The sequence below is a fragment of the Chiloscyllium plagiosum genome, chromosome 15 (genome assembly GCF_004010195.1).
Source record: "Chiloscyllium plagiosum isolate BGI_BamShark_2017 chromosome 15, ASM401019v2, whole genome shotgun sequence".
In the NCBI taxonomy this organism is placed as follows: Eukaryota; Metazoa; Chordata; class Chondrichthyes; order Orectolobiformes; family Hemiscylliidae; genus Chiloscyllium; species Chiloscyllium plagiosum.
The window spans coordinates 16,125,942-16,153,609 of NC_057724.1; the positions used below are offsets into that span (position 1 = coordinate 16,125,942).

General features: G+C 41.3%; 2 protein-coding genes and 1 long non-coding RNA gene across 7 annotated transcripts in view; 2 read left to right on the forward strand and 1 right to left on the reverse strand.

Moving 5' to 3' along the window:
• Positions 1–1,914, forward strand: part of LOC122557133 — a 23,178-nt gene extending 21,264 nt beyond the window's left edge. Inside the window, exon 5 of the long non-coding RNA XR_006313749.1 lies at positions 1,588–1,914. This is a non-coding gene — a long non-coding RNA (uncharacterized LOC122557133). The remainder of the gene's footprint in view (positions 1–1,587) is intronic.
• A 32-nt stretch (positions 1,915–1,946) lies between these two features.
• LOC122557132 (chloride intracellular channel protein 2-like) lies at positions 1,947–21,607 on the forward strand. 2 transcript variants are annotated; one of them, XM_043704476.1, is made up of 6 exons: positions 1,948–2,268; positions 5,201–5,310; positions 10,215–10,340; positions 14,350–14,456; positions 16,287–16,468; positions 18,493–21,607. In XM_043704476.1, exons 1-6 carry the CDS (start codon positions 2,215–2,217, stop codon positions 18,652–18,654), a joined length of 741 nt encoding a protein of 246 aa, XP_043560411.1. In that variant the 5' UTR covers positions 1,948–2,214; the 3' UTR covers positions 18,655–21,607. The 2 variants fall into 2 exon arrangements, with proteins under 2 accessions (XP_043560412.1, XP_043560411.1); XM_043704477.1 differs by lacking the exon at positions 10,215–10,340 and having other exon boundaries at positions 1,947–2,268.
• A 1,005-nt stretch (positions 21,608–22,612) lies between these two features.
• The window catches only part of urp1 (urotensin-related peptide 1), a 17,410-nt gene continuing 12,354 nt past the window's right edge, over positions 22,613–27,668 (reverse strand). For all 4 annotated transcript variants that reach the window (XR_006313751.1, XR_006313750.1, XR_006313752.1 and 1 more), the window contains 2 exons: positions 25,149–25,254; positions 22,613–22,967 (listed from right to left, as the gene is read on the reverse strand). Coding sequence is in view for 1 of the 4 variants with exons in the window: in XM_043704478.1 (XP_043560413.1) it covers positions 22,936–22,967; positions 25,149–25,254 (138 nt within the window). In the remaining 3 variants the exon portion in view is untranslated. The remainder of the gene's footprint in view (positions 22,968–25,148; positions 25,255–27,668) is intronic.

Consider the following 27,668-nt stretch of genomic DNA (forward strand, 5'->3'; position numbering starts at 1 on the left):
TGCCAGCATTTGGCCCATGCCCCTCTAAACCCTTCCTATTCATATACTCATCCAGATACCTTTTAAATGTTGTAATTGTACCAGCCTCCACCACTTCCTCTGGCAGCTCGTTCCATACATGCACCACCCTCTGCATGACAAAGTTACCCCTCAGGTCCCTTTTCAATCTTACCCGTCTCACCTTAAACCTATGCCCTTTAGTTTTGGACTCCCCTACCCTGGGGAAAAGACCTTAACTATTCACTCTATCCATGCCCCTCATGGTTTTATAAACTTCTTGGTGAAAACAAAATTAGTTTCTGCCAAATGCTGATTTTCACTTTAATGGTATGGACAGGATGTAACATTTTTAAAATTTATTTCAATGGATGTGAGCAGCACTGACAATTTCAGTCTTTATTGGCCACACCTAATCAGAGGGTTAATTGCTATGAGTCTGAAGTCCCATGTAGGTCAGACTGAGTAAAGACAATCAATCTCAAGATCTGCAGAAAACCATTTCAGATTGAGATGAGGAGGAATTACATCTCCCAGAAGGTAGTGAACCTGTGTAATTTTCTGCCTTGGAAGGCTGTGGAGGTGAAGTCATGAATATATTTAAGAAAGAAATAGATTTCAAGAAGCGCTAAAGATGTATGGGGAGAGGACAGAAATATGGTGTTGAGATGGAGGATCAGCCATTATCATGTTGAATGATGGATTGATGAGTTGCATATCCTGCTTCAATTACTATTTTCTGGACAAAATCTTATAGGGCTCTGAGTGACATGGGTGATAGCAGGATTTGTGATAGAATCAAGTGGGTAGTCCAGAAAAAAATAACAAAGGAACTCTGGATGCTGGAAATCAGAACCAAATTCAGAAATTGCTGGAAAAACTCAGTAGGTCTGGTAATACCTGTGGAGAGAAAGCAGGATTAAAATTTCCAGTCCAGTGACCTTTCTTCAGAAATCTTGGAAGGCTGATCTCAATATCAATATTTTGTTCCATCTTTTATGTTTTCAATAATCAGCACACTGGGCAGCAGCAAGTTTCCACCTAAAGGGATTTATTGCTTGCTAAATGCCTTGTTGATGTCCCTTATTATAACTCCGCTTTCTACCTGGCCAAACTTGCCAAACAAGCTAGAGGTCAAGACAACTGAACATAGCAGTCAGAGGGGTACCTGGCAAATTCAAATGATCACTTGCTGTAAAGGATCTCCACATAGACACTGAGCACCAAAATCTCAGGGCAGGCTCCATCGACTCTAGCCAGATTCATACCTGTTCCTTTTGGTGTAGATGGAGAGGTGATCCAAGGGAGTGAGTAGGCAGTGCAGACAGCATCCATGTCAATGATGTCTGGTGCTGTGGTGAATAACAGTGAGTGAGAAAAGACTTTGCATGTGATAGTGCAAATGGTAGAGCATGGGCCTTAATGGGAATTGGGTACAGTAGCTGAGATAACATGTGACATATCGGAGAGAAGGTGGTTCATCAATAGCTGGGTGATAATAGATGGTAATCAGCAGCAAGTTTTCTTGACCATGTTTGCTTTGATTCCATAAAACCCCATGGATCTGAACTCAATGTTGTTAACTTTCAGAGCTGTCCCAAGAGTATACCACTGCTGGTGGACCTGAGCCAGTGTGAGAGGAGATATCTAGGGATTTAATGGATCTCTTTCTTTCAATTCTGGTACCAATTTCTATTGACAGGTCTTAATGTGTGCTATATTCAAACCTAAGGTTTGTGAAATTTAAATTTCTGCTTCTGTGTTTGCCCATTGATGTCAGAAATTCTACACAATATTAATTGGAATATCTTATTTTTGTGACTTTAGCATTTGACTGTTTTTTTTTTGTCCTGTTGTTTGAATTTTATTTCCTGTATTTTGCTGTAATTAACATTGGGATATTGCTGTGTCATTGTTGTTGCTAGCTGCCTTTTTAAGTTAGAGACCACCCTCTGCTTTGTAAGAGGGAAGCACAGTGTTGAGACAAGCAGGACGTTACACCCTAACTAAAGGGAAAACAGAACTCTTGCGTGCCTTGTGGAGGCTTGTTGCTGCTGAGGTGACTGCAGTATCCTGTACCTTGATAGAAGCTCTCAGAAAAGCGGATTAAGCAAAGAGACTGCCATACTTGTTTGGTGCTTCTTGTTACCTCTGAGACTCCTTATGAAAACGGTCTTTAAACTTGGTCTGCTTGTTTGACTATTATCTGTTCCAGCAATGGCCAAACAAGGATCTGGCAGGAAAAACCCAGAGATCGAACTTTTCATTAAGGTAAAATAAAACTGATTTTTTTTTCATATCAGAAAATTGCATAAAACCTATCTCTATAGTTAAAGATTGAGGGGATTTTGTTTTTGTTTCATTCGGTGAGTTTATTTGTTAATTGAATGATTTCTTGATTCAAATAAGTAACCATTGTTTTATGAATACTGAATTGTGGTGTAAGTTAGACTGACTCTATATCAATGAGCAGTAAAATGAATTGGAATATTGCTTGAATATTACATAAGGAATGACAACATTGTATTTTCTTTTGTTGAGGTATGTTATGTTTACCAAGCTTGAGATTTACTTCACATTTTTGAGAGATAAAGAAGTTAACAGCCACTAGAGTAAAATTGCTGATTGCGTTATGAAACAAATTGAAATTTTGACAGTATTAAATAGATTGTAATCTATTTGTCTACCTACGCTATCTCTTGCTTGTGCACCAGTGTTAAAAGGACTACAGAGCGTGGCAAGCAAATCCTGTTGAAACTGAGCCTGATGTTGAGTTAGGGAAAGGAACTGGACTGACTCCTTGAATCCGAAAGAGACGCAAGCCAATAGCAAAACAGCAGAAAATCCCCCATTGTTTCACTGCCTCTACCATTATTAAATGAGCTGATGTAACACTTCCCATAATATAATAACCCTTTCCTGTCTTTTTGTGTTTTTTTTCCCGCAGTGGGCATTGACTGCCTCCTGTTCTTTTCTAACTTAATATTCCTTGTCAGTTCCCCAACTAAGAGTGCATGCATCTTCTTTTCTGAGATACAACTTGAATTAATCAGATCTTTTGGAGACCAGTATTGATCTTCTCTGCGTAGAAATAGCATACTTTAAAAAAAATCACAGCTGAGACTGTGATGGCAACAAACTAAATCACTCATGCAATTCTACTATGTCCAACAAAGACTGGAAGTTGTAGCACCCATCTATCAGGACTATAGAAATCATACTGTAGATAACTTCAGATAATTACCAAACACTACTGGATCTGAACCCTGAGAAAGAATTATTGTTTCAATATTCTGGCAATGTAGGTAAAGTTTCTCTATGCAAGGGCATGAGCTAAGCAGTAACAGTGATAATCAGTTATTTGTTTTTCTTACTCCTCTTAGACTTGCTGTTTCATTTTTTCACAATTTAGAACATTCATGCTACAAGTTTAATAATAAATTATTGCACCGTACACAGATGCTAAAGCAGCAGTGTAAGTCTGCAGGCATGATCTGAACTGCCTCCCAAGTGAAGAGTGGCTTGGTTAGAAACAATTGTGCCTGCAAACTGCAAGGTTCTGGGTTCAACTTCAGCTCCAGGGCTTGAGCATATAATTGAAGACTAACACTTCAGTGCAGTACTGAAGAAGTGCTGCGCTGATAGCAATGCTGTCTTTTGGATGAAACATTAAACCAAGATCCCATGGTGCCTGTTTGCGTGAATGCAAAAGTTCCCAAAGCCACTTAACAGCAAGGTTGTTCTCCTTGATGTCCTGAGAAATATTACTCCTCAAGCAATATCACAAATTATTGGGCATCCTCACATTGCTGTTTGAGTGTTTCTGAAGTGCGCACGTTGGTTGCTTCACTTCCAATATAACAACAGGGGTGACACTTCAAAATTAAAACACTGAGGGACATCCAGTGATTGTGAAAATCACTACATAAATGTGTGTCTTTCCTTTTGGAGAATTATTGAGTGCAAATCCAATTACCAAAGCACTTAGAACATTTTTTGGGTGCTGTATACCCACTACATCATAAAGTAAATAGTGACAGACCCTTCAAGTACATACATCTCAAACATTCTGTAACTTACTATATTTAGGCCTGTGTCATAGACTCTCCTAAACAGGAGCCAGGCCATGGAGAGTATCCTCCTGGCATAGAATCTAACCAACAACTGCAGAATAAACTCACCCTCAACTGACAGGGTAAACAGTTTAATTCTAAATATTGCTGGTTCTGTCCTGCCAGTATATATTTGAGAAGTCATCAGTGAACTTTATCAGCCATTTCCTGATGGTACAATTTTTCAGTTATCCCTAGGACGGAAGTCTTATCTAAAACAAACAGGGTGTCAGAAAATGAACTCTAAGCTCTTTGAAAATGAAACGTTATTTCAGATATATATAATCACAAGTCACGTGGCAAGATCATGTTACAAACTCAAATTGGAGTGCTCAAATTCAAATGTACAGAAACTTATTTCCTTCCTCCCTAAAAATACATTAAAATAAATTGTTACTGCCTCTGTTATGGCAGAGAGGGATTTGATAAGAACACATATTTGAGATAATATCACTACCCTTCTGCATGCATGATATTTAGTAAGTTACTTTCATTTTCGAAATTTACAAATTTGGATTAGACAACATTGAATTTCTTAAGCAGTATTAGGATTCCAAAGAGTAAGTTGTTAATATTTAATGCATTCTGCAATTTGAGTTTCAAACACTGTTATTAGTAATGACCGTGATCATTACATTGCAGACTATGACTTCACCTGTTTCCAGATCTTCCCTATCCTGAGCCAGTTAACCCATTTATGGGCTGACATAAGAAGCAGGAGTGAAAAATAAAACCAAGCAATTGTGAATTTTACATTATTTTGGGTAAATATGACCAAACACAGATGCTAAAATCCTTCTTATAGTTCATTGGCTGTGAATTTGGTGGGAACATCTTGACCTTGGGAAAAACACTTTATGGATGGTTTTTACTTCCACCTTTATAGACGAGGGTATCTAAACAGGGAGTTCTAAATGGACACTTCTACCAAACCCTTACAACTGAAGTTATGCAATCATTGCCAGTTCTCACTTGAATGTATATGTAATAAACATGGTATGCAGCTTCTGACATTAGCTTTGTTAAAACAGAATACTGCAGATTATTTACTTGAGAACCTAAGATTGTTATTCCATTTTCCTTTTCTCCAGGCTGGTTTCGATGGAGAGAACATTGGAAACTGTCCCTTTTGCCAACGTCTCTTCATGGTTCTCTGGCTGAAAGGAGTTGTCTTTAATGTAACGACAGTGGATATGAAAAAGTAAGGCCCATAGAGCTGGGAGGGACTTTATCACTTTGCAGCATTGCAGTGAGAGTTAAGGCATGGTTATCATATTTTAAGTCAATCTGTCATGAAGGCTTATCCATAAACTCTATCAGAAATATACTGGTTTCTGTGGTTTGAAAGCAAAGGATGCCAGATGAAAAGATTGTTTTGCTTTTGTAGCTCAGGGGGTAGTGCATTTTCCTCTGAGTTAGAGGTTATGAGTCAAGGTCATAGTGCAAAGATTGAATGAACAGAGTCAAAGCAGCACCAGGAATGTGCTGCACTATTTGGTGCGCTGTGTTGCAGATAAAGCATCACTCCAAACTCCTCCCTCTCCTCTCAGGTGGGAGTATTTTACTGTTCTGAAGAAGATCAGGGATGTTCTCTTGTGTGCTCTGGCCCAATATTTCTCTCTCAATCAATATTTCTATCTGGTCATTATCATCTTGTTGCTTGTGGGAGCTTGCTGTGCACAAATAGACTACCACATTTCAGATATTCCAGATTTCAGATTTGATTTGATTTATGTATCGCGGTACAGAAATAAATGTTGTTTTGCATGCAATACAGGCAGATCATACCATACAGAGTACATTAGGGTAATAGAACAGAGCAATGAATACAATGTTGCAGCTGCAGAAAGTGAGATCAATATTCAATTTAAAATTTAAGAGGTCCATTCAGAAGTCTGATAAAATGGGGAAAAGCTGTTCTTGAATCTATTCATTCATGTATACAAACTTTTATGTCTTCTGCCGACAGAAGAAGCTGAAAGAGAATATAACCGAGCTAGGAGGCATCTTTGATTATGTTGTTTGTTTTTCCAAGGCAGTGGGAAGTATAAATGGAGTCAATAGATGGAAGGCTGGCTTGCTTGATAGTTTGGGCTGTGCCCATGACTCTTCATGGTTTCTTGGGGTCTTGGGAACAGCAGTTGCCAAACCACACCGTAATGCAGCCAGATAGAATGCTTTCTATGCTACATCTGTAAAAATTGGTAAGAATCCTTGTGGAAACGCCAAATTTCCTTAGCCTTCTGAGGAAGTAGAGACATTGTTGTGCTTTGTTGACCATTGCGTCGACATGGGTGGACCAGGACAGATTCTTGGTAACTACACTTCAAAAGTATTTCACTGGCTGTAATGTGATTAGAAACATCCTGACGTTGTAAAAAGTGCTTTATAAGTGCAAGATTTTTTTCTCAAAACCTTTGAACGTAAGAATCAGAAGCAGGAGTAGACCATCTGGCCCTTCAAGCCTGCTCTACCATTCAATAAGGTCATGGCTGATGTTTTCATGGCCTCAGCTCCACTTACCCACTCTCTTGCCATCTCCCTTAATTCTTTTACTGTTCAAAAGATTACCTATCTTAGCTTTAAAAATCATTGAGAGAGCCTCAACTACTTCACTGGCCAGGGAATTCCATAGATTCACAACCCTTTGGGTGAAGAAACTTCTTCTTAATTTGGTCCTAATTCTGCTCCCTCTAACCTTGAGGCTATGCCCTCTTGTCCTAGTTTCATCTACCAGTGGAAACATCCTCTCTACTTCTATCTTATCTATTCCCTTCATAATTTTATATGTTACTATACGATCAACCCTTATTCTTCCAATGAATATAATCCCAGTCTACTCAGTCTGTCATCATAAGCGAACCCCTTCCACTCCAGAATCAATCTAGTGAACCTCCTCTGCATCCCCTCCAGTGCAGTACAGCCTTTCTCAAGTAAGGAGACCAAAACTGCACACAGTATTCCAGGTGTGGCCTCACCCGCCCCATGTACAGTTGCAACATAACTTCCCTACTTTTAAACTCAATCCCTTCAGCAATGAAGGACGAAATTCCATTTGCGTTCTCAATGGAAGTTGCAGACCATATGCAGACCAACCTTCTGCGATTCATGCACAAGGATACTCAGGTCCCTCCCGTAGCAGCATGCTGCATTGTTTTTTACCATTCAAATAATAGTCTCTTTTATTGTTATTCCTAGTGAAATGGATGACTTCACATTTATTAACATTGTACTCCATCTGCCAGAACTTTGCCCATTCACTTAAACAATCTATGTCCGCCTGCAAAGTTTCACGGTCATCTGCACACTTTGCTCCACCACACATCTTAGCATCATCCGCAAACTTTGACAGACTACAAGATATCAATGTAACTGTAAATTAATAAAGTTAGATCAGAATTCAAATGATAATAAGAGATGCTGTGATGGAAATTGATGAACACCAGCTGTATGAAACTGACTGTCTAAAACGGGCAGATTCTTTATTACAATTTGTTTTTTTCAATAGGTTTGGAAAATATTGCTAAGCTTTTACATTTACAAGCCAAGCAAAATCAGCAATAAGTCTAGGAGGAAAGTGTCCAGGAACAGTTTGAGTGATTGTTCTGTGAGCTTCAGTGGATAGAGGATTGGATATGGTGAAAAATTGCTTGCCAATTTGCTACAAATCCATTCTGTGCTGTTAAAATATGCAAATTCACTACCTCCACCCTTACTGTGTGCTGAACAGGAAATAAAATGAAAGATGTCTACTTCCCATCCTTTTCCTGCCCCCACATCTGGTTTACCTGGATGGCCATTATAATTAGGTGACTAATTCATAAATCTAAACTATTCACATAAGTAAGGCATCAGACGTATTTAAATAATACACTGAATGGAGCATCAACTCAGGATACTCAATAGAAGTAGCCAGAGCAGATGTTGAGGCTCTGGAAGATAAATTAAAAGTATATTCTCCTTTTACACGTCGTTTGAAACATAATGCATTCTGAAAGGCTTTTCCTAAAAGCTCTGAGCCCGGGGGGTTGTGTGGTGATTTTCGAGACAGTGAAGTGACAGGAAATGGAGTGAAAGCAGTGAGGGGGAGACAGAATGGTAAGGATGTGTCTAGAAATGTATTGGTAGTTGAGCATCATTGAAACACAGCTCTAACGTGTATTGAGAAAGCTTGATTCAAGGAATATTTACACGAATGATCGCAGGGATGAGGGGCTTGTCTTATGAGAAGTGGTTGAAGGCTCTGTGTCTGTACTCAACAGAGTTTAGAAGGATGGGGGGGGCGGGGGTGGTATCTGATTGAAATTTACAGAACACTGAGAGACCTGGATAGAGTGGACATGGAGAAGATGTTTCCACTAGTAGGAGAGACTAGGAACTGTGGGCACAGCCTCAGAGTGAAGAGATGGCCCTTTAGAATTGAATTGAGGAGGAACTTCATCAGCCAGAGGGTGGTTAGTCTGTGGAAGTCATTGCTGCAGAAGATTGGTGGAGGCCAAGTTGTTGATTGCTTTTACAAAAAGGATAGATAGGTCCTTGATTGGTAAGGGGATCCAGGGTGTCAGGGAGAAGGCAGGAGAATAGGGTTGAGAAACGTATCGGCCATGATTGAATGGTGGAACAGACACGATGGAGTGAAAGGCCTAACTCAGTTCCCATATCTTCTAGTTTTATGGAATGAAAGTGTGTTTGCAGTTGGACACCGAAGGAGCAGTTTGAAATAGAGCTCAACACAAGGAGGATGGTTTCTGGTCTGAGTTCCTTGGCCCTAATTTGCATAGACCAGGGCAGCAGTAGGGATTATCTAACTCAGGATTTTAAAATGTGACATCTCTGCTGGTGAAATGTTACCATGTGCAGTTAAAACCTTTTTTCGAGTGAGACTCATGTGCCCTTCGGCCATGCCTCATGGCCACTTTCCTGACACAATCTTCACCTCAGTTGCATGATGGGAAGAGGTGGAATCACTCACCACTGCTGAAATCTTCCAGGGTACATGCCCCCTGCTGCCATATTGTGCGCAATGTTAGATGCTGCAAGCAAGAAACAGACGCTCACAGAGTGGATCTTGACCATTATGGCCCAGAGTAGAGGAAAGTTCACTCACTACTTCACTCACAGGGACCTGGAAGGGCTGGTGGATGCACTAGTGATGAATAGGACCGATCCTGTGGACTGGGAGATAGTAAGGATTGCAGATGCTGAAAGTCAAATTCAATAGATGTAGACCTGGAAAAGCATAGCAGGTCAGACAGCATCCTAAAAGCAGGAAAGTCAATGTTGCAGGCTGAAATCTTTCACCAGGTCTTTATCCTGTGGACCACAGTTGGAGGCCATCCAATCAGACCATGCCAGCTGGACAAGGATTACAACCCAGACCAGTGCCATGTCCTAACTGAACTGGGCAGGCCAGGAATACGGTCAACATGCCATAACATTTTAACTCTAAGCACAGTGTGCGTGTTTTGTCCTTGACAGACTCCATGCCTGGAAATCAGTAGGCTGCATTTCCAGTCAGACAGGGACTCCAGAACAGGCTGCAGAAGCTAGGGGAGGCTTGCTAATGACATTGGAGGGATTCAACCTGAGTTAATCTGCTCCCCGAGCCTGGATAGGGTGTCTAATCAGAGGAAAGATGCTTTTTGCTGCCTGATATTGGTGGGGCCAATCCCCAGCTACTGAGCTCTCTGTGTAGCTGGGGGTCTGATATGGAATTAGAGCTGCGGGGAGGCTGGAGCGCTCCTACTCCTCCTGACTAAACCACATTGCTATAACAGCAAGTGTCCCTTCATCCATGTTCTTCTCACCACCCTTCAGCAGCTGGGTTCCACATGGCACTAGTTACTGTTAAACCTGCAAATTAGATCAAATCCCAGACTGCCAATCTCATTAGTCAAACTCTCTGGGAGTGGATTGGCTGCTCATGCAATTCAATCGAACCAATTAAATCTCAGAAGAGGATATGTTTGGTTCAAGTTCAGATTTTTAACATTTTAACATCTGATCAAACCCCTGTTAAACTTGACCCCACCTTCAACTTATTTCTGTGTCAGGTTGGTGACATGCAATTCCATTATTTTCTGACAACAGTTCTCATTCTCATAGGAGACCAGAAGAACTGAAAGATTTGGCTCCTGGCACGAATCCTCCATTCCTCATCTACAATGGAGAGCTGAAAACTGATTTCATCAAGATTGAAGAGTTTCTTGAGGAGACACTTGCTCCACCCAGGTATAACATATAGATCAGAATGGAATTGTCACTATTATTATAATATAATAACATAAACACATGGTAAATTGCTGGTATAATGCCTCTTGCATCATTCAGGCACAGTTTGGAATACAAGCAAACCAAATGGCAGGATTGGGTGAAATCAGAGACTAGAGAAGTTCAATAAAGGAGAAGATAGATAGCGAGACCTGAATGGATTTCACTAAGAAGTGGAGCCTATTTCCTGTTACTTGCCAACTGAGTGACAGAAACCTGGAGCCTGGTGAATAGGTTAGGGATGGTCTTAGGGCTTACAGTGGACATCTTCCTATTGTTAACCCAGAAGGAGGAATCTGGGGTTAAGAATCAGAACACTATTTTCTGATTTTTTTTTTCTTTTCAACAACAAAACATATGAATTAAGAGGAGTAGGCCAGTTGATCCTGTGAACCATTTTGTAAGATCATGGCCTCAGTGACTCAAGTCTCTTCAGGGAGTAGGCACATCGATTCTCTTTTCTAGGGCAAGGTACAGTAAATACAGTCTTACCATGATCACTGACCCTCTCTAAATCCTTAAGAACATACAACCCAGAAATCTGGAAAGTGATGGTTTAATGGTTGTTTGAAGGAGTGAAAATTAGCTCAGGTCCTTCGATATGATTCAGAAATTTTGTTGATTTGATTTGAAACTCTGAAGAGGCTGTATCGGTTAGTTTAATGATTCCAATGTAAATGATCTTGTTCTTATTTATTTACCATGTCATTAGTTTTATTTTTACAGATAAATTCCAAGATCAATAGGCAATCAAGATTGCCACTGAAAAGAGTTTGAAAGAAATATTGAAATGGTTGATTTTGTGGTGCTTGTTGTTTGTTCTTTGTTGGTCATTGATTGCTCTCTGGTAATACTCCTGCCTTTTTGTGATGTACTACAGCACTAATCAGTTACAGAATATCTTAAACTAACTGACTGCAAGGGTGATAGAGATAAGAACCATCACAATATTTAATAAGTATTTTGAGGATCACTTGAACTACGGAAGCATACAAGTCTATGTAGTAAGTGCTGGAAAATGGGACTAGTTTAGAAAGATACTTGATAACCAGCATAGACACAGTGGGCCAAAGGGCCTCTGGACTGGCTGACTGTATGACATTCCAGTTCCATCTCAAGCATGTTCTCCTTGCTGTCAATAATACCTTGTTATTCTGCCAGACAGTCACATGAATGCATTTTGAGGCCAGCAAGATCACTCAATTCACATGGATTTGTTGCCTTTCAAAATCAATATAATTGAAGCAGTCCAAATGTATTGTCATATTGGCATTTTGCCTGTCAATCCTTTGAATGGGCATTTTTTTCAGACCTGACATACATGGGTGAGATGCTAAAAACTTTTGAAAGAATCGGAACATTCTCAATTCTTAGTCTTGTAATATTTGACACTATTGTTCAAACACTATCAGCTGGGGAGAAAAAAGACGCAGAGCAAACCAAACCTTTCCTGTCACTGGTCCCAAAAGCTGCTGTGTTCAAATTGACTAAAAGCACAATTCAAAAGACCTTTAAATGAATGGTATCACTTTCTATATATGGGTACATTATTTACTTGATAAGAAAACTTGTTACATTTACCCAACTGAAGTCGGAATAATTTCAATAATAAACAGCCCTGAAGCTTAATGAAAGATTAAGGAAATTGAAAGTGCTCTATTGTTACATTTTGACGAAAGGATTGTTCATTTATTATTTACTGATGACAATTAATAGCTGGAGACTGGGCTTTCTTTAATACCCTCCTTGGGGATGTAGATTACAATCTGGATTTGGTTTGTAGAACAGGAGCTTGCTGATTAGATGTCCTATAAATGATATGTGAATGATAATACTGGTAATTCACATTTAATTCAAACAAAGGGCCATTAGAAGTTCTCAGGTCTGGCAGTGTCTGTGGGAAGAGAAACAGGTGAAATCCTCCAGGCCTACAGGAGATGAGGAAGGAGGAGCCCAGAAAAATTAGAGGGGTCATTATCAATGCAGATAGCCAATGACTTCCTGCCTCTGCTCAAGTAAGTTTTACAGATGAAGATCCACAGTGGAACTTCCTGCCCCATCTCCACTTAAGGCCCCTAACAGATCAAATAACCACCACTTAACAATCACTTAAGGGCCTATTCCTACAAAGGTTGTCATTACCTTTTCGTCCAGGAGGTCTAAGTCATAGCTGGCCCTTCAAGTAGGTTGGGTCGGCTGCCTGTCATTTGGTGGATATGGATGCAAACGTGCCTCAGTTATTTCTGCCTGATTAAGGGCCTGGACAGGGAGCAGGGATGGGCTTTTTAGATTAGATTCCCTGCAGTGTGGAAACAGGCCCTTCGGCCCAACCAGTCCACATCGACCCTCCGAAGAGTAATCCAACCAGACCCACTTCCCTCTGACTAATGCACCTAACACTATGGGCAATTTAGCATGGCCAATTCACCTAACCTGCACGTCTTTGGACTGTGGGAGGAAACCGGAGCACTCGGAGGAAAGCCACACAGACACAGAGAGAATGTGCAAACTCCACACAGACAGTTGCCCAATGCTGAAATTGACCTGGGACCCTGGTGCTGTGAGGCAGCAGTGCTAACCACTGAGCCACCGTGCCGCCCTTGGTCTGACCCCCCCATGAATCCCCTGTCCTGTGAACCCCACCTTGCACGACCTCTGATTGGCCAGCAACTCTAGGCAGACAGGATGTTTTATTCCTGTGTCCTCAGTTTGTATACAGACCCAGTGGTTTTCCCTTAAGTGCCTGGATGGACATAAGATCTGACAGCACTTTGTTCTAGGAGTGCATGTGGGTATAGGCAGTACATGAGTTATTCACCTGTCTAGAGTCATAGAGATGTACAGCACTGAAACAGACCCTTCAGTCCACCATGCTGACCAGATATCCCAACCCAATCTAGTCCCACCTGCCAGTATCTGGCCCATATCCCTCCAAACCCTTCCTATTCACATATCCATCCAGATGCCTTTTAAATGTTACAATTGTACCAGCCTCCACCACTTCCTCTGGCAACTCATTCCATACATGTACCACCTTCTGAGTGAAAAGGTTGCCTCTTAGGTCTCTTTTATATCTTTCCCCTCTCTAGTTCTTGACTAAACCTCTAGTTCTTGACTCCCCAACCCCAAGGAAAAGACTCAAATCCTCCAACCCTGGCAACATCCTTGTAAATCTTTTCTGAACCTTTCAAGTTTCACAACATCTTTCTGATAGGAAGGAGACCAGAATGGCACGCAATATTTCAAAAGTGGCCTAACCACTGTCCTGTACAGCCGCTACATGACCTCTCAACTCCTGTACTCAATACTCTGACCAAGATCCTTTTGTTCAACTTGTTTCCATGTTGATGTTTTGTTCAGAATCATCAATTCAATCAGATTGTACAAAGTTGCAGTCCAATAATTCTTTGAGATATGAAACAATGTGAGGAAGACTAGAGGGAAAGGGATAAGTGGCCACAGACAGGTTCTTTCTTTCTCCAAGTGTCATGGTGAACTTCCCATCGCTATCACAACCTATATTGGCACCTTTCTTCTATTCTTTCCTGGAGCTAGCTCTGCTGTAGTGGGAAGACAGAGAGATGCACCTTGTTTTATGTGCTCCAGCTCCGAGGATTATTTAAATCTGGTGATCAGGTCAAAAAGAGGGCACTTTATTTGAGATTTTTATTTGGGGGAGGGGGGGAGGCAGAGGAAAAGATCCAATGGTAAAAGCAGGTGGGATGGTACAGTCATACTGCAATGTGAGAAGGAAAGTAGGCAGATATATTTTCTAAATCTGCAATTGTAAAACGTTTGTGGATTTTATTCCAAGATGAATGTAAAGATAGAAACCTAGGGCTCAAATTCAAGTTTGAAATTGAATAGATCCTTTTGAACGATTGCATTGTATCAATAAACTCTGGTCTGAATGTTTTACATGAATTTATATGTACACAAGAGAGAGTTCATGTTATCTTCTTGTCACCAGATATCCACATCTCACTCCACGACAGCCAGAATCCTATGCTGCAGGCAGTGACCTCTTTGCCAAATTTTCAGCATACATCAAGAATGCAAGGAAAGATGCCAATGAAAGTAAGTTCTGCCACCACAATGAATTAGTTGTCAACCCTGCCACCAGCAATTTTCACAGATTGTATGGAATGGGAGTTAATTTACTTTGGATTAAGCCAAACCCTCAAGGATCATTTTAATTGTTGGGAGACTGTGCTGTCTTACACAAGGCCAAGTAGAGTGTAATTAATTTGCAAGGATGTACTTGAAAATGTATTCCAATTAAAATCTGAGGCAGATACGCAGAGTTGGGATATTTATCAGCTTGCCACATCTGTCTCAGATAAAAGTGCGATGAGTGGTGGGATTTTCATTCCCACTAGTGTTTACTCATGCTGAAACTGGACCCGCCACTTACAAATGCAGATTGAAGGCAGAAACAGGGGCTGCAGCATGCGTTGGCAGTCAGTTTGAAAGGCTTGTTTCAGTTCTCTGTGATTTTGTCCCTGTTAGGTCTTTCTTTATTCATTGATAGGAATAGGTGTCGCTGGCTGGCCAGCATTTATTGTCTGTCCTTAGTTGCCCTGGAGAAGGTAGAAGTGAACTGCCTTCTTGAATCATTGCATCCATATGCTGTAGGTTGACCCACAATGCTATTAGGGACAGAATTCCAGGATCTTGACCCAGTGAAAGTGAATGAATATATTTCCAAGTCAGGATGGTGAGTGGCTTGGAGGGGAACTTGCAGGTGGCTGTGTTCTCCAACCTTGTCCTTCTAGATGGAAGTGGTCATGAGTTTGGAAAGTGCTGTCTAAGAATCGTTGGTAAATTTTTGCAGAGCTTCTTGCAGATAGTACACACTGCTGCTACTGAGTACGCATGGTGGAGGGAATTAATGCAAGCTCTTAAACATTAGGCTTTCTAACCTTCATCACACACACCCTATATTCCCCATCAACTCCCTATGCCTCAGCCATTCCAACTCATGCCAACCTATGACCATACTCATACCTCTGATGCCCCCAGTACTTCCAATGTTAAACCAAGTCTGCCCACCAAAGCCATGTGCCAACCATTGCAAATCATGTCATGCCACCCATCCCCCATACATCTACATAGCCCGTTATATTCCCTACAACAACTACCGCCATTGCTCCCAACAACAAGGGAATCCTCGCCCAATTTGTCACATGATTCACCCAGATTTCTCGACATAGTCCACATTGTTCAGGTCCCTGTAAGATTCTGCTCAAGATAGTATTGCAGTGAAACAGACCAAATATATCAATGCAATGTTAGCATTTAGCAAAAATATCTTTCTGTGTCTAATATATAAGGTACAATTAGTTCAAAATGGACATGAAATAATCGAGAAAGTAAAATTAATTCATGTTATGCATTCCTGCTCGAAGTTAACTTATTCAGGTGGCAAACTGGGAATTTCTAAGACATACACAAACATTTCCCTTTCCTCTTCAATATTTAGCACTTTTGAAGACTATGAACATCCTCATACATCCTTAGGTTTACAAGCCTAGTAAATACCGCACAAGACTTATTCTGCAATATCAAAATAACTCCAAATTTCATTGCAGATGTCAGAAGATTTCAAAGATCATGGCACATCCATTGCGAAACACCCTGCAAGTTAAACTCACGTTTTTTTGTTTTGTTGACAAATAAACCTTGTACAAGTATTGATGAGATAATGCAGTTGCTATTTTCTGACTGTCAATTGGTTTCCAAAAGTGGGAGGGCTGACATTTGGTTAATCTAAATTATGCAACATGATCAACTTGTAAATGTACCAACAGATGTTTATTATTAACATGGTTTAACCTTGAGGATAGCAACAAGCTCCATAACATAGTTGCTGGCAGGGCTAATGATGCTCTCCCTGATTTACTCCAGAGTTTGAAAAGGCCCTGCTGAAGGAGCTGAAAAGGCTGGACAACTACCTGAAAGAACCCCTTTCTGATGAGATTGATGCCAATAGTTCAGAGACGATCCTTGTTTCCAAGCGCAAGTACCTCGATGGAAATGAGCTGACGCTGGCAGACTGCAATCTACTACCTAAACTGCACATCATCAAGGTATAATTAACAAGAAATCTTATTAAACTCTGCAGTTGTTAGGCCCGATGTTCTAAGAGGTCATGAGATTAGCTTGGCCTCATTCTCAAGTGTCAGTTTTTGGCTAGTGTTCTGGGAACTTTCTGCAATCTGCCACTTGAATATAGACTTCAATATAGGGGGGTTGATCAGTAAATTTATGAATGATACAAAAATTGGTGACATAGTAAATAGTTATGAAGATAGCTTTTGATTACAGGAGGATCTAGATTGGCTTGTCAGATTGGCTGATCATTGGCAAATGGAATTCCATCTGGATAAGTGTAAAGTGATGGTCTTGGGCAGGACAACAAAGTAAGGGAATATGTGATGAATGGTAAGATCCTGGGGCATATCAAGGATCAGAGGGATCTAGGTGTGCACATGCATTTGTCTCTTAAGGTTGGGGGACAGGCACATAAAGTGGTTATCAAGGCATTTAGGATACTTGTCTTTGTTAGCAGAAGCATACAGTTTAGAAGCAGGTCTTCAGCAAAAGCTTTTCTGTGGAGTCCTGTTTCTCCCTTGTTGGTCTTGCCTTAAATTCCTGCAGATTGTTTCTTTGTTCACATTCATGTAACTGTTGACTGTCTGTATGAGCAGTTCTTAAAGCAATTCAGTTTTCAAAGCTATAAATGCATTGTGTCTTTGGAAAAGTTCTTCTCCAGAATCCAGTAGATTTTATACCATGCAGTATGAAGTATTGATGCCCATCACTGATCAGCTTGTGGTATTTGTAGATAGAAGGATGCTGCTCCCATTCCTCCTTCCCTGACTGGGTCTAAGGGCCTATTTTGATTTCCTTTGGTAGAGGAACAACCACAAGTGAGTTTTAGCAGGAAGGGATTCCTTTCTTCAGAAAATATTGTGTTTGCATGATACCAACTAGGTACAAGTTATATTAGTAAAATAAACATTGTTAGTAAGACTATGAGGAGACGTATGGATACAGGTCTGCACTCCAGGAAACCCTAAGGTGCCTTACCTTGTCACATTGGTTTGGGTGGGGATAATGTCAGATTGGATGGCACTTAATGCAATCTGCAAAATTAAGCCTTTCAGGACCATTTCCTTCTAAACAAGGTCCCATTCCAAAAGAGCTAATCCTGTTGCAGGAGTAAGCATTTGTAAGCTAATGAAGCAGACCTCTGAATGAATGGTGGCTAGTTTTATTATTGCACCTTGCCACAACACTTTCAACAGGTGTCTAACATGCACCTATAGTGCATGTTAGATTATTCCATTGAGGTAACCGCCTCTGGACCATAATTGTTGACTCAGGGCCAGGAGCAGCTGGAATTGTAAATGTCTATGCATTGTACGTGTTATAGGGGGTCTTGTGCTGACCAGGTCTGACATTCTGTCATTCTGAAATAAGAGATAATCTTGTTTACCATAAGCAACACCATGAGAAATTTGCCAAGAAGTATTTTTAAACTACTTAATGAATTCTGAAATTAAAAAAGTTATATGCTTCATCAATTGGATTGAATATAAATTTTTAATTTAGCTTAGTTCAAGATGTTGAGGTGCCGGTATTGGACTGGGGTGGACAAGGTCAGAGGTTACATGACACCAGGTTATAGTTCAACAGGTTTATTTGAAATTACTAGTGACGAAGGAACAGCACTCCAAAAGCTTATGATTTCAAACAAACCTGTTGGACTATAACTTGGTATTGTGTGACTTCTGACACTATTAGTTCAAGAAACCCAATCTTAACTCAAACTGTTGAATGACAATCAACAATAGTGTGTAAAATCTGACGGGCTTAAATTGGGTGTCTAACTCAAACATGGTAAACTAAAATCGGGCTTGCTATTTCTTTGTATGCTTTTGTGGAGTAAATTTTGCAGATTAATACTGTTGAGGAACTAACCTTTATGATGCATTGAAATTTCATACCATATTAAAGTTGGTAATGTAATCTACATGCCTCTCAGTGTTTTAGTTTATTGTCTTCAATGTGAAAGTAATGCACCTTGTCTGTCCGGACTCTTCTGCAGGTGGCTGCAAAGAAGTTCCGTAATTTTGAGATCCCTGTGGAAATGTGTGCTCTCTGGCGTTACCTGAACAATGCATATAAACGAAATGAGTTCAGCCACACTTGTCCAACTAATGAGGAAATTGAACGAGCCTATGCTGATATTGCCAAAAACCTCGAATGAAGATAAATTGACTCATGCATGAGCGTTCCAATGTCATTGCTCAAACACCCATACATTATTTGTTAAACAGACAAGTAACAAGGAAATCTGTCTCGCTCAGATTTGTTCGCAGTGCTGTTCTAGTGTGAGGCCCATTCAATTGCTTTAATGCTCGTCATTGCTACCGTTCCTATTCTATTATTCAATGGTGTCTAATAGTAATGAATTGTTCAACTATTACAGTCTTGCACTTCAAAGTGACACATTAGATCCAGTTTGCACAAATACAAAATGGTCTTAAAAATGAAACAGAGAAATAAAGACAGTCATCACTCTTGGGCCTAAATATCATAAGCACTTTGTAGCCTGAAAGCTTCCTTAACACACAACATTTAAACCCTATCTGTTGTTAGGTAATTGGATTTTGAGGCCTTAAAGGTGGAGAATTCCTTTTCGATAACAGTGCCTCACATTTGCACTGCCTGTATTTATAAAGCAACAGCTTGCCTGATTCACCATGAAAAGTCCATTGATGGTCAATAGTCTTGTCAAAATGCTTCAAGAGTAGTCCTGTTCACAATTGCTTCAGATGGGAGCTGAAGCCCAATAACACACCGAAATGTCTTCTCATTTAGCCACACCCTTGACCAATCATCTTCAATTGCTCCATCAATGACCTTCTCTCCAACAGAAGTAGGCATTTTAGCTGATGACTGCACAATCTTCAGCATAATTTGAAACACTTCATACATGTCCGAATGCTGCAAGATTTGGATAATATTCAGGTTTAGGCTAACAACTGATAAGTAACATTTATCTCACACAAATGCCAGGCAATGACCATCTCGAATAAGAGAGAGTCTAGCCATCACCCTTTGATATTAAGTGGCATTAGCGTCACAGAATCTCCCCACTATCGACATTCTTGAGATTACCATTGACCAGAAGCACTAGACTCGCCATATAAATACAGAGGCTACAAAATCAGGAGAGAGGCTAGGAATCTTGCAGCAAAGTTACTCACCTCCTGATTCCCAAAAGCCTGTCCACCATCGACAATGCACAAGTCAGGACTGTGCTGGAATGCTCCCCACTTGCCTGGATGAGTGCAGCTCTAACAACACTGAAAAAACTTGACATCATCCAGGATAAATCAGCCCACTTGATTGGCACTACATCCACAACATCCACTCCCTCCATCGCCAATGCTCAGTAGCAGCAGTGTGTTCTATTTATAAGGTGGATTGCAGAACTACACTGAGACTCCTTAGACAGAGCCCTCCAAAGTCCACAACTGTTACCATCTAAAAGGACAAAAGCAGCAGATACATGGGAACACCACCACCTGCAAATTTCCCTTCAAATCCCACACAATGCTTACTTAAAATCATATCACCATTCCTTTAGTTTCACTGAGTCGAAATGGTGGAACTCCCGAACAGCATCATGGGCTAACTCACAACAAATGGACAATAAATGCTGGCCTTGCCAGCAACGTCCATGTCCCATGAAGAAAGCTTTTTAAAACATTCCACCTATAGCTTTTCCACTCCCTCCCCCAGGAACTGTTCCAACATGTTTCCATTTTTTATTGAGAAATCTTTCCATGATCTTGATCCTGTTTGTGTGTGTAGCCTCCTTCAGTGCTACAACTCTCCGAGATCTCTTTGCTTCTCCAATTCTGGCCTACGCCTAAATCACTCAACCAGCGGTGACCATATGTTTAACTATCTTGGTTCGAAACTCTGGAATACTTCACCTAAACCTCTCTACATCTCTATGTCTCTCGCTTCTTTTAAGGTACTCCGAAAAACTTGAACAAGCTTTACATCTTCTTTCCTGATTTCTCCCTCAATGTGTCACTGTCAAAAACGTTTTTATTGATATCACTCCTTTATGGTGATTTGAAGTGTTTTAGTGTTGTAAACGAGCTACATAAATGTAAGTTGTTGTTGTATACCATTAAGCTACTGGAATCACCGAATTTTAGCTGACAGCTTATAAAAAACATTTAGTCGACAATTAGTTCAACATAGATAATCCACAGACAATGCTCTCATAAGACTGGTTGAAATAAACTCTATCTTTTTAAAGAACTCAAAGTACTTGCAAACACAGTGGCTATTCCTCGAATGTTGAAATGTGACCTATTATGGTCTTGCTCATTCTTAGTATTCAAGTGTTGTTGGAAAATGGATCAGCCCAGGTTGGTGACATTTTAGACAAAAAAAAATCTCATCTGTTCTAACATGGAAAATGTGAAGTTAATCAGACCCACAAAGAACCAGGGACTGGCAAGAGCACATTTGTAAACAAACTTCGAAGTTTATCATGAAGTCCATTTCTCTACAGTAAATTATGGAGCATTCAACCACTGAGGTACAGCCCTGAGCTGTAGTATAATTCAACTCCACAGATAGGTCATCCCTGTACATCTAAATCAGAGTTCCATATGTGGGACAGCCAGCAATTTGGCAGCAACTAATCAACCAACAAATCTGACTGGCACTGCCCACTCTGACTGAGCCCCCAACCCAGATTAATCCATTAAACAAAACAAACTGGGCAAAAGGAAAGAAGTGAAACTGAAATTACTAATTTGTAAAATTGGAAATGTGTATTTTCAAAATGTGCTAGTAATTTATGAAGGCAATTTGTTTGACCTTGAATTGCTGATAGAGAGAGCTGCAAATAATAGATAGAGATATGAAATTTTGATGTCTTGTAAAATTAAATCTACTTTAGATTGGCATGTCACATAATCCTGATTTTTTAACCTAGGAATGAGATGAATGTATCCTGAGCAAAGATTGTTCCTCTGTTAATGTTAAGGAACCATAAACATATATCATATTGCGATAATATTGTGCAAATGTAGAAGAACCCTATTGTCATGTCGCGGGTTCTTTAATAAGACCCTGAATCTATCTTGTTGTACAATATTAAAGAATTACATTGTTTTTTTTCTTTCTAATATGGTCAACATATTTGTATGCTTTTGATCTCCTTGATTGGTGTGCATTAATGCATCTCCTGCTGAACTGCATCCTTATTTCCTTTTGAATTTAATATTTCTTAATTCAATAAGTACTGGAGCTAAAAGATTTGAGTATAATTTCAAGCAGATGATATATAAAATCTGGTGCACTGAGTCTGCAGGATTGAATTTATCTGTGACGGAGAGTGTAAGGATGTGTATAAGGTTTTTGCTGAGTAAAATAAGGAGCAATAATGCTATTTTTTTAAGATCAGTAAGACTCTCTGGTTGATATGAAAATGTGTTGCTGGAACAGCACAGCAGGTCAGGCAGCATCCAGGGAACAGGAGAATCGACGTAGGGCTCATGCCCGAAACGTCGATTCTCCTGTTCCCTGGATGCTGCCTGACCTGCTGCGCTGTTCCAGCAACACATTTTCAGCTCTGATCTCCAGCATCTGCAGACCTCACTTTCTCCTCTCTGGTTGATATCACAGAGCAGAATGGGGAATTACCACAGGCTGAGCAACAAACTCAAATCGAAATATTTCCTTTTCATTTAATGTTTTTGGAGAATCTTTCTGCTGATTCAAGTAAAGTAATCTAAAAAAAAAATTCGCCTTGGTGACAGTATGTTTTGCTAGGTGAGGTGCCCAGAGGCTGGTATTCCCAACTCCTTTGCTCCACTGCGAAGACGCTCCAAACTTCATACCAGCATGCATTCCATCAACCATATTAGCCATTCCTTAGTGGGTTGGTGGGGTGGGGGGGTGTGGTCAGATTGGGGTTATTATTTTAGTGCTCCTTAATACCAAACAAATTTGAAGTTGCTGAGCCATATACACAATTACCTGCACTATGAAAGTTCTAATTCATTTCCTGTAGGTAAAGCTTCAATTCCCTGTCAAAATATTCAAAACCACATCATCTCTTTATAGCACCCAAACTCTCTCCAGCTATCTATGTAACATGAATCAAACAAATCACAGAAACTAAGTGCCAGTCCTTAATCGCCACTTATATTTTATTTTGAGACCATTTCATTGATTCTAATAGATGACAAGCTTGACAAACATGTCATATCTATGCAATCTTTGGGTAGCGTGTCCACTCCAATTCACAGGGAACGACAGAACTTAATTCAGTACAAAAGTATCATTTATTCATATTGTGCTCATAGATGTTTAATTACAGAAGTATTTACACATCCTCTGGGCTGCAGCCTCTCATTGGATAAGGCAGGGTCTGTTTGATAGGAATTTTACTGAGAGATTGGCTTTGGCATTTTGTAGAGCTGACTGGATGTTATGGTGTTGAGTAGGTCGGTCAGTCGGTAACACAGTATTTCCAGAAACAGGCTGAGGGAGAGAAGAAAGACAACACAGACATCACAATTGCTGCTTGCTCAAAGAAGTGACTTTGACTTTGGTATATAGAAACAAGAATGGGCCATTAATCCCTATGAGCCAATTAACCTCATAATCCCTATGAGCCAAAGAAAATCCAAAATACAAATGTCTGCCATAAATGTCTCTTTTTTTTAACGTTCAATAACAAAATTCATTTCTAAATTTAAATAAGTTCAACTTGAAAACTTCAACCTTAATTTGAAAAGCTTAAGTACTGTTTTTGACGAAAAATGACTGGTTTGTATTTTCTCCTGCTGTTGACATGATTTGTGCAGTGCAACCACATGTCTCATTCATACCACAGCACATAATTTTCCAAAAGCTTTGGGTTATCATCATTGGAGTCAATTACACAGAATCACAAAGAATTCATAGCTGAGAAACAGGCCATTCAGCCCAACTGGTCAAAGTCAGTCCCATAAAACAACCTTCCAATCTTATCTCCCTTATGTATTCACCAACCTTCCCCATGATTGGAAAGATACTATTAAATTGGAGAGGATTCAGAAATGATTTACCAAGATATTGCTGGGACTGGGGGTTTGAAACATAAAAAGAGGCTGGGACTTCTTTCACTGGAGTGTAGGAGGTTGAGGGATGACCTTATAAAGGCTTATAAAATTATGAAGGGCATAGATAAGGTGATAGTGATGGTCTTTTCCCCGAGGGTAGGGGAGTTTAAAACTAGGAAGCTATTTTTAAGGTGAGAGGAGAAAGTTTTAAAAAGGACTTGAGGGGCAACATTTTTACTCGGAGAGAGTGGCTCGTGTGTGGAATGAACTGCCAGAGGAAGCAATGGATGCAGTTACAGTCACAACATTCAAGAGACATTTGGATAAGTACATGAATAGGAAAAGTTTGGAAGGAATTGGGCAAATGCAGTCAAGTAGGATTAGTTTAGTTTGGGAACATGGTCAGCATGGATTGGTTGGATTGAAGGATCTTTTGCTGTGCTCAATGACTCTACGACACCTATCACCATTCACCCCAATTATTCTTTGTGGTAATAAGTTCCATATCCTAACTACTTAAGAAATTTTTAATGGGTTAAGAAATTTCTCCTGAATTCCTTATTGTATTTATCAGTTATATAGTTGTATAGTTTTAGTCCCAAGTTTTGGTTTCCACCCAGGAGCAGGAACCTTTTCTCTATGTCTACCCTATCAAACACCGCTCATAATTTTCAGGATGTCTTGCAAATCACCCCTCAGTTTTTTCCTTTCCTGAAGGAAAGTGTCCCAGCTCATTCAGTGTTCCCTAACTGTTATAACATTTTAGTTCTGGTCTCATCCTTGCAAACCTTCTGCAGGTTCCCCATCTCCTTGTTTACAACATGCCACTAAATTAATGATTGAAAGGACAGATAACACTGAGGTCATTCACAATTTCTGGCTAACAATGATTTAGATTTATGTAATGCTACTGGTGCAGAAAGCATTATCATCAACATTTGACACAGATAAGACCTAATATTAGGGTGGCTGATCAAAAGTTTGGTGAAAGAGATCGGTTTTGTAGTGCGCAGCAAACGAGGAGAAAGGTTATGATTATAGACAGATTCCCTACCATGTGGAAACAGGCCCTTCGGCCCAATAAGTCCACACTGACCCTCTGAAGGGCAACCCACACAGACCCATTCACCTACATTTACCCCTGACTAATGCACCCAACACTACAGGCAATTTTAGCATGGCCAATTCACCTAACCTGCACATCTTTGGACTGTGGGAGGAAACCGGAACATCCGGAGGAAACCCACGCAGACACAGGGAGAATGTGCAAACTCCACACAGATAGTTGCCTGAGGCCGGGACTGAACCCTGGTCCCTGGCGCTGTGAGGGAGCAGTGCTAACCACTGAGCCATGTTGATAGCTGAAGCCACATTGATAGCTGAAGCCACAGCCACCTCAGGTGTGTGAAGAAAATCAGGAATGCATAAAAGATCAGAAATGGAAGAATGTAGAGATCCTGAAGGAAGAAACTGAGATCAGGAGGGCAGAGGCAATGGATTCACTGGAGAATAATTAACCAAATAAATGATGGACTTAATTTCCCATGAATTCAATGAGTGGTGAAGGTTTTCTGAGGCAGGAATTTGAGAATCTGTTTCTGATTGTTCAGAGCCTCACCTCTCTTACTGGATTTCAGAGCAGCCTGAGCAGGTTTTGTGAATCTGTGTGGTTGAAGATTTTGAGTAGAAGTAAGCTTCCACAGCAGCATCATCATGTTATCGATCTACATGGGAAATGTGCAGCAAAAATAACAATGGAATAAATTGTCAGTTATATAAAGAATTATAATACAGTTCAGTGATGCAGTTTAGACATGCCTGCTAAAATGATCAAGTGTTCCACTGACACATTCTTCATGAGTCCCACATTAAGCTATGTTTGTGGCATTCTCAACAATTCCTTCTGAGTGTGCCAACATTCACAGAATCCCTATAGTGTAGAAATAGGCCACAGTACTCTTCCACTGAACACTCTCATTAGTTTGGCTGAACTGGTCCTTACCCTTAGCAATTTCTCCTTCAAATCCTCCCACTTCCTCCAGATGAAAGGGATACCTGTGGGCACTCGCATGAGCCACAGCTATGCCTGTCTCTTTGTCGGCTACGTAGAACAGTCCATCTTCCGTAGTTACACTGGCACCACTCCCCACCTATTCCTCCGCTACATTGATGACTGCATCGGTGCCACCTCGTGCTCCCGCGAGGAGGTCGAACAGTTCATGTACTTCACCAACACATTCCACCCTGACCTTAAATTTACCTGGACCATCTCTGACACCTCCCTCCCCTTCCTGGACTTCTCCATCTTTATCAATGACGACCGACTTGACACCGACATTTTCTACAAGCCCACCGACTCCCACAGCTACCTGGATTACACCTCTTCCCACCCTACTTCCTGCAAAAATGCTATCCTGTATTCCCAATTCCTCCGCCTCCGCTGCATCTGCTCCCAGGAGGACCAGTTCCACCACAGAACACACCAGGCGGCCTCCTTCTTTAAAGGCCACAATTTCCCTTCCCACATGGTTGAAGATGCCCTCCAATGCATCTCATCCACATCCCACACCTCCACCCTCAGACCCCACCCCTCCAACCGTAACAAGGACAGAACGCCCCTGGTGCTCACCTTCCAGCCTACCAACCTTTGCATAAACCAAATCATCCGCCGACATTTCCGCCACCTCCAAATGGATCCCACCACCAGGGATATATTTCCCTCCCCACCCCTTTCCACAAAGACCGTTACTACCTGGTCAGGTCCAAGACCCCCAACAACCCACCCTCCCCATCCTGGCACCTTCCCCTGCCACCGCAGGAATTGCAAAACCTATGCCCACACTTCCCCCTCACCTCCATCCAAGGCCCCAAAGGAACCTTCCACATCCATCAAAGTTTTACCTGCACACCCACCAATGTCATTTATTGTATCCATTGCTCCCTCTACATTGGGGAGACTCGATACCTCCTAGCAGAGCGCTTTAGGGAACATCTCCGGGACACCCGCACCAATCAACCCCACCGCCCTGTGGCCCAACATTTCAACTCCCCCTCCCACTCCGCCGAGGACATGGAGGTCCTGGGCCTCCTCCACTGCCACTCCCTTACCACCGCATGCCTGGAGGAAGAACGCCTCATCTTCCGCCTCGGAACATTTCAACCCCAGGGCATCAATGTGGACTTCACCAGTTTCCTCATTTCCCCTCCCACAACTTTACTCCAATTCCAACCTGCCAGCTCAGCACCATCTTCATGACCTGTCCTACCTGCCAATCTCCCTTCCTACCTATCCACTCCACCCTCCTCTCTGACCTATCACCTTCATCCCCAGCTCCATCCACCTATTTTACTCTTGGCTGCCTTCTCCCCAGCCCCACCCTTACCCTCAACCCCCTGCTCCCATTTAGCTCTCCACCCCAGAGGCTCCCTGTCTTCATTCCTGATGAAGGGCTTTTGCTCGAAATGTCGATTTTCCAGCACCACTCTAATCTAGACTCTGATTTCCAGCATCTGCAGTCCTCACTTTTGCCCATTTGACCCAACAGGTCCACACTGACCCTCTGAAGAGTATCCGTCCCAAACCCATTCCCCGACATTTATCCATGATTGATGCACCTAACCTACACATCCCCAAACACAATGGGCAATTTAGTATGAAAAAGGAGAAAGTGAGGACTGCAGATGCTGGAGATCAGAGCTCACGAGAAGGTTGAACAGTTCATCCACTTTATTTACACCTTCCACCCCGACCTCAAATTTACCTGGACCGTCTCAGACTTCTTCCTCCCCTTCCTAGACCTCTCCATTTCTATCGCGGGCGACCGAATCAACACGGACATTTACTATAAACCGACCGACTCCCACAGCTACCTAGACTACACGTCCTCCTACCCTGCCCCATGTAAAAAACACCATCCCACATTCCCAATTCCTTCGTCTTCGCCGCATCTGCTCCCAGGAGGACCGGTTCCAATACCGTACAACCCAGATGGCCTCTTTCTTCAAAGACCGCAATTTCCCCCCAGACGTGGTCGACGATGCTCTCCACCGCATCTCCTCCACTTCCCGCTCTTCCACCCTTGAGCCCCGCCCCTCCAATCGCCACCAGGACAGAACCCCACTGGTCCTCACCTACCAC

Coding starts and splice junctions, on each gene's coding strand:
- LOC122557132 (XM_043704476.1), top strand. CDS start 2,215: ATGGCCAAACAAGGATCTGGCAGGAAAAACCCAGAGATCGAACTTTTC. Junction 5,311..10,214: donor ACGACAGTGGATATGAAAAA/GTAAGGCCCATA, acceptor TCATTCTCATAG/GAGACCAGAAGAACTGAAAG. Junction 14,457..16,286: donor AAGGAAAGATGCCAATGAAA/GTAAGTTCTGCC, acceptor GATTTACTCCAG/AGTTTGAAAAGGCCCTGCTG.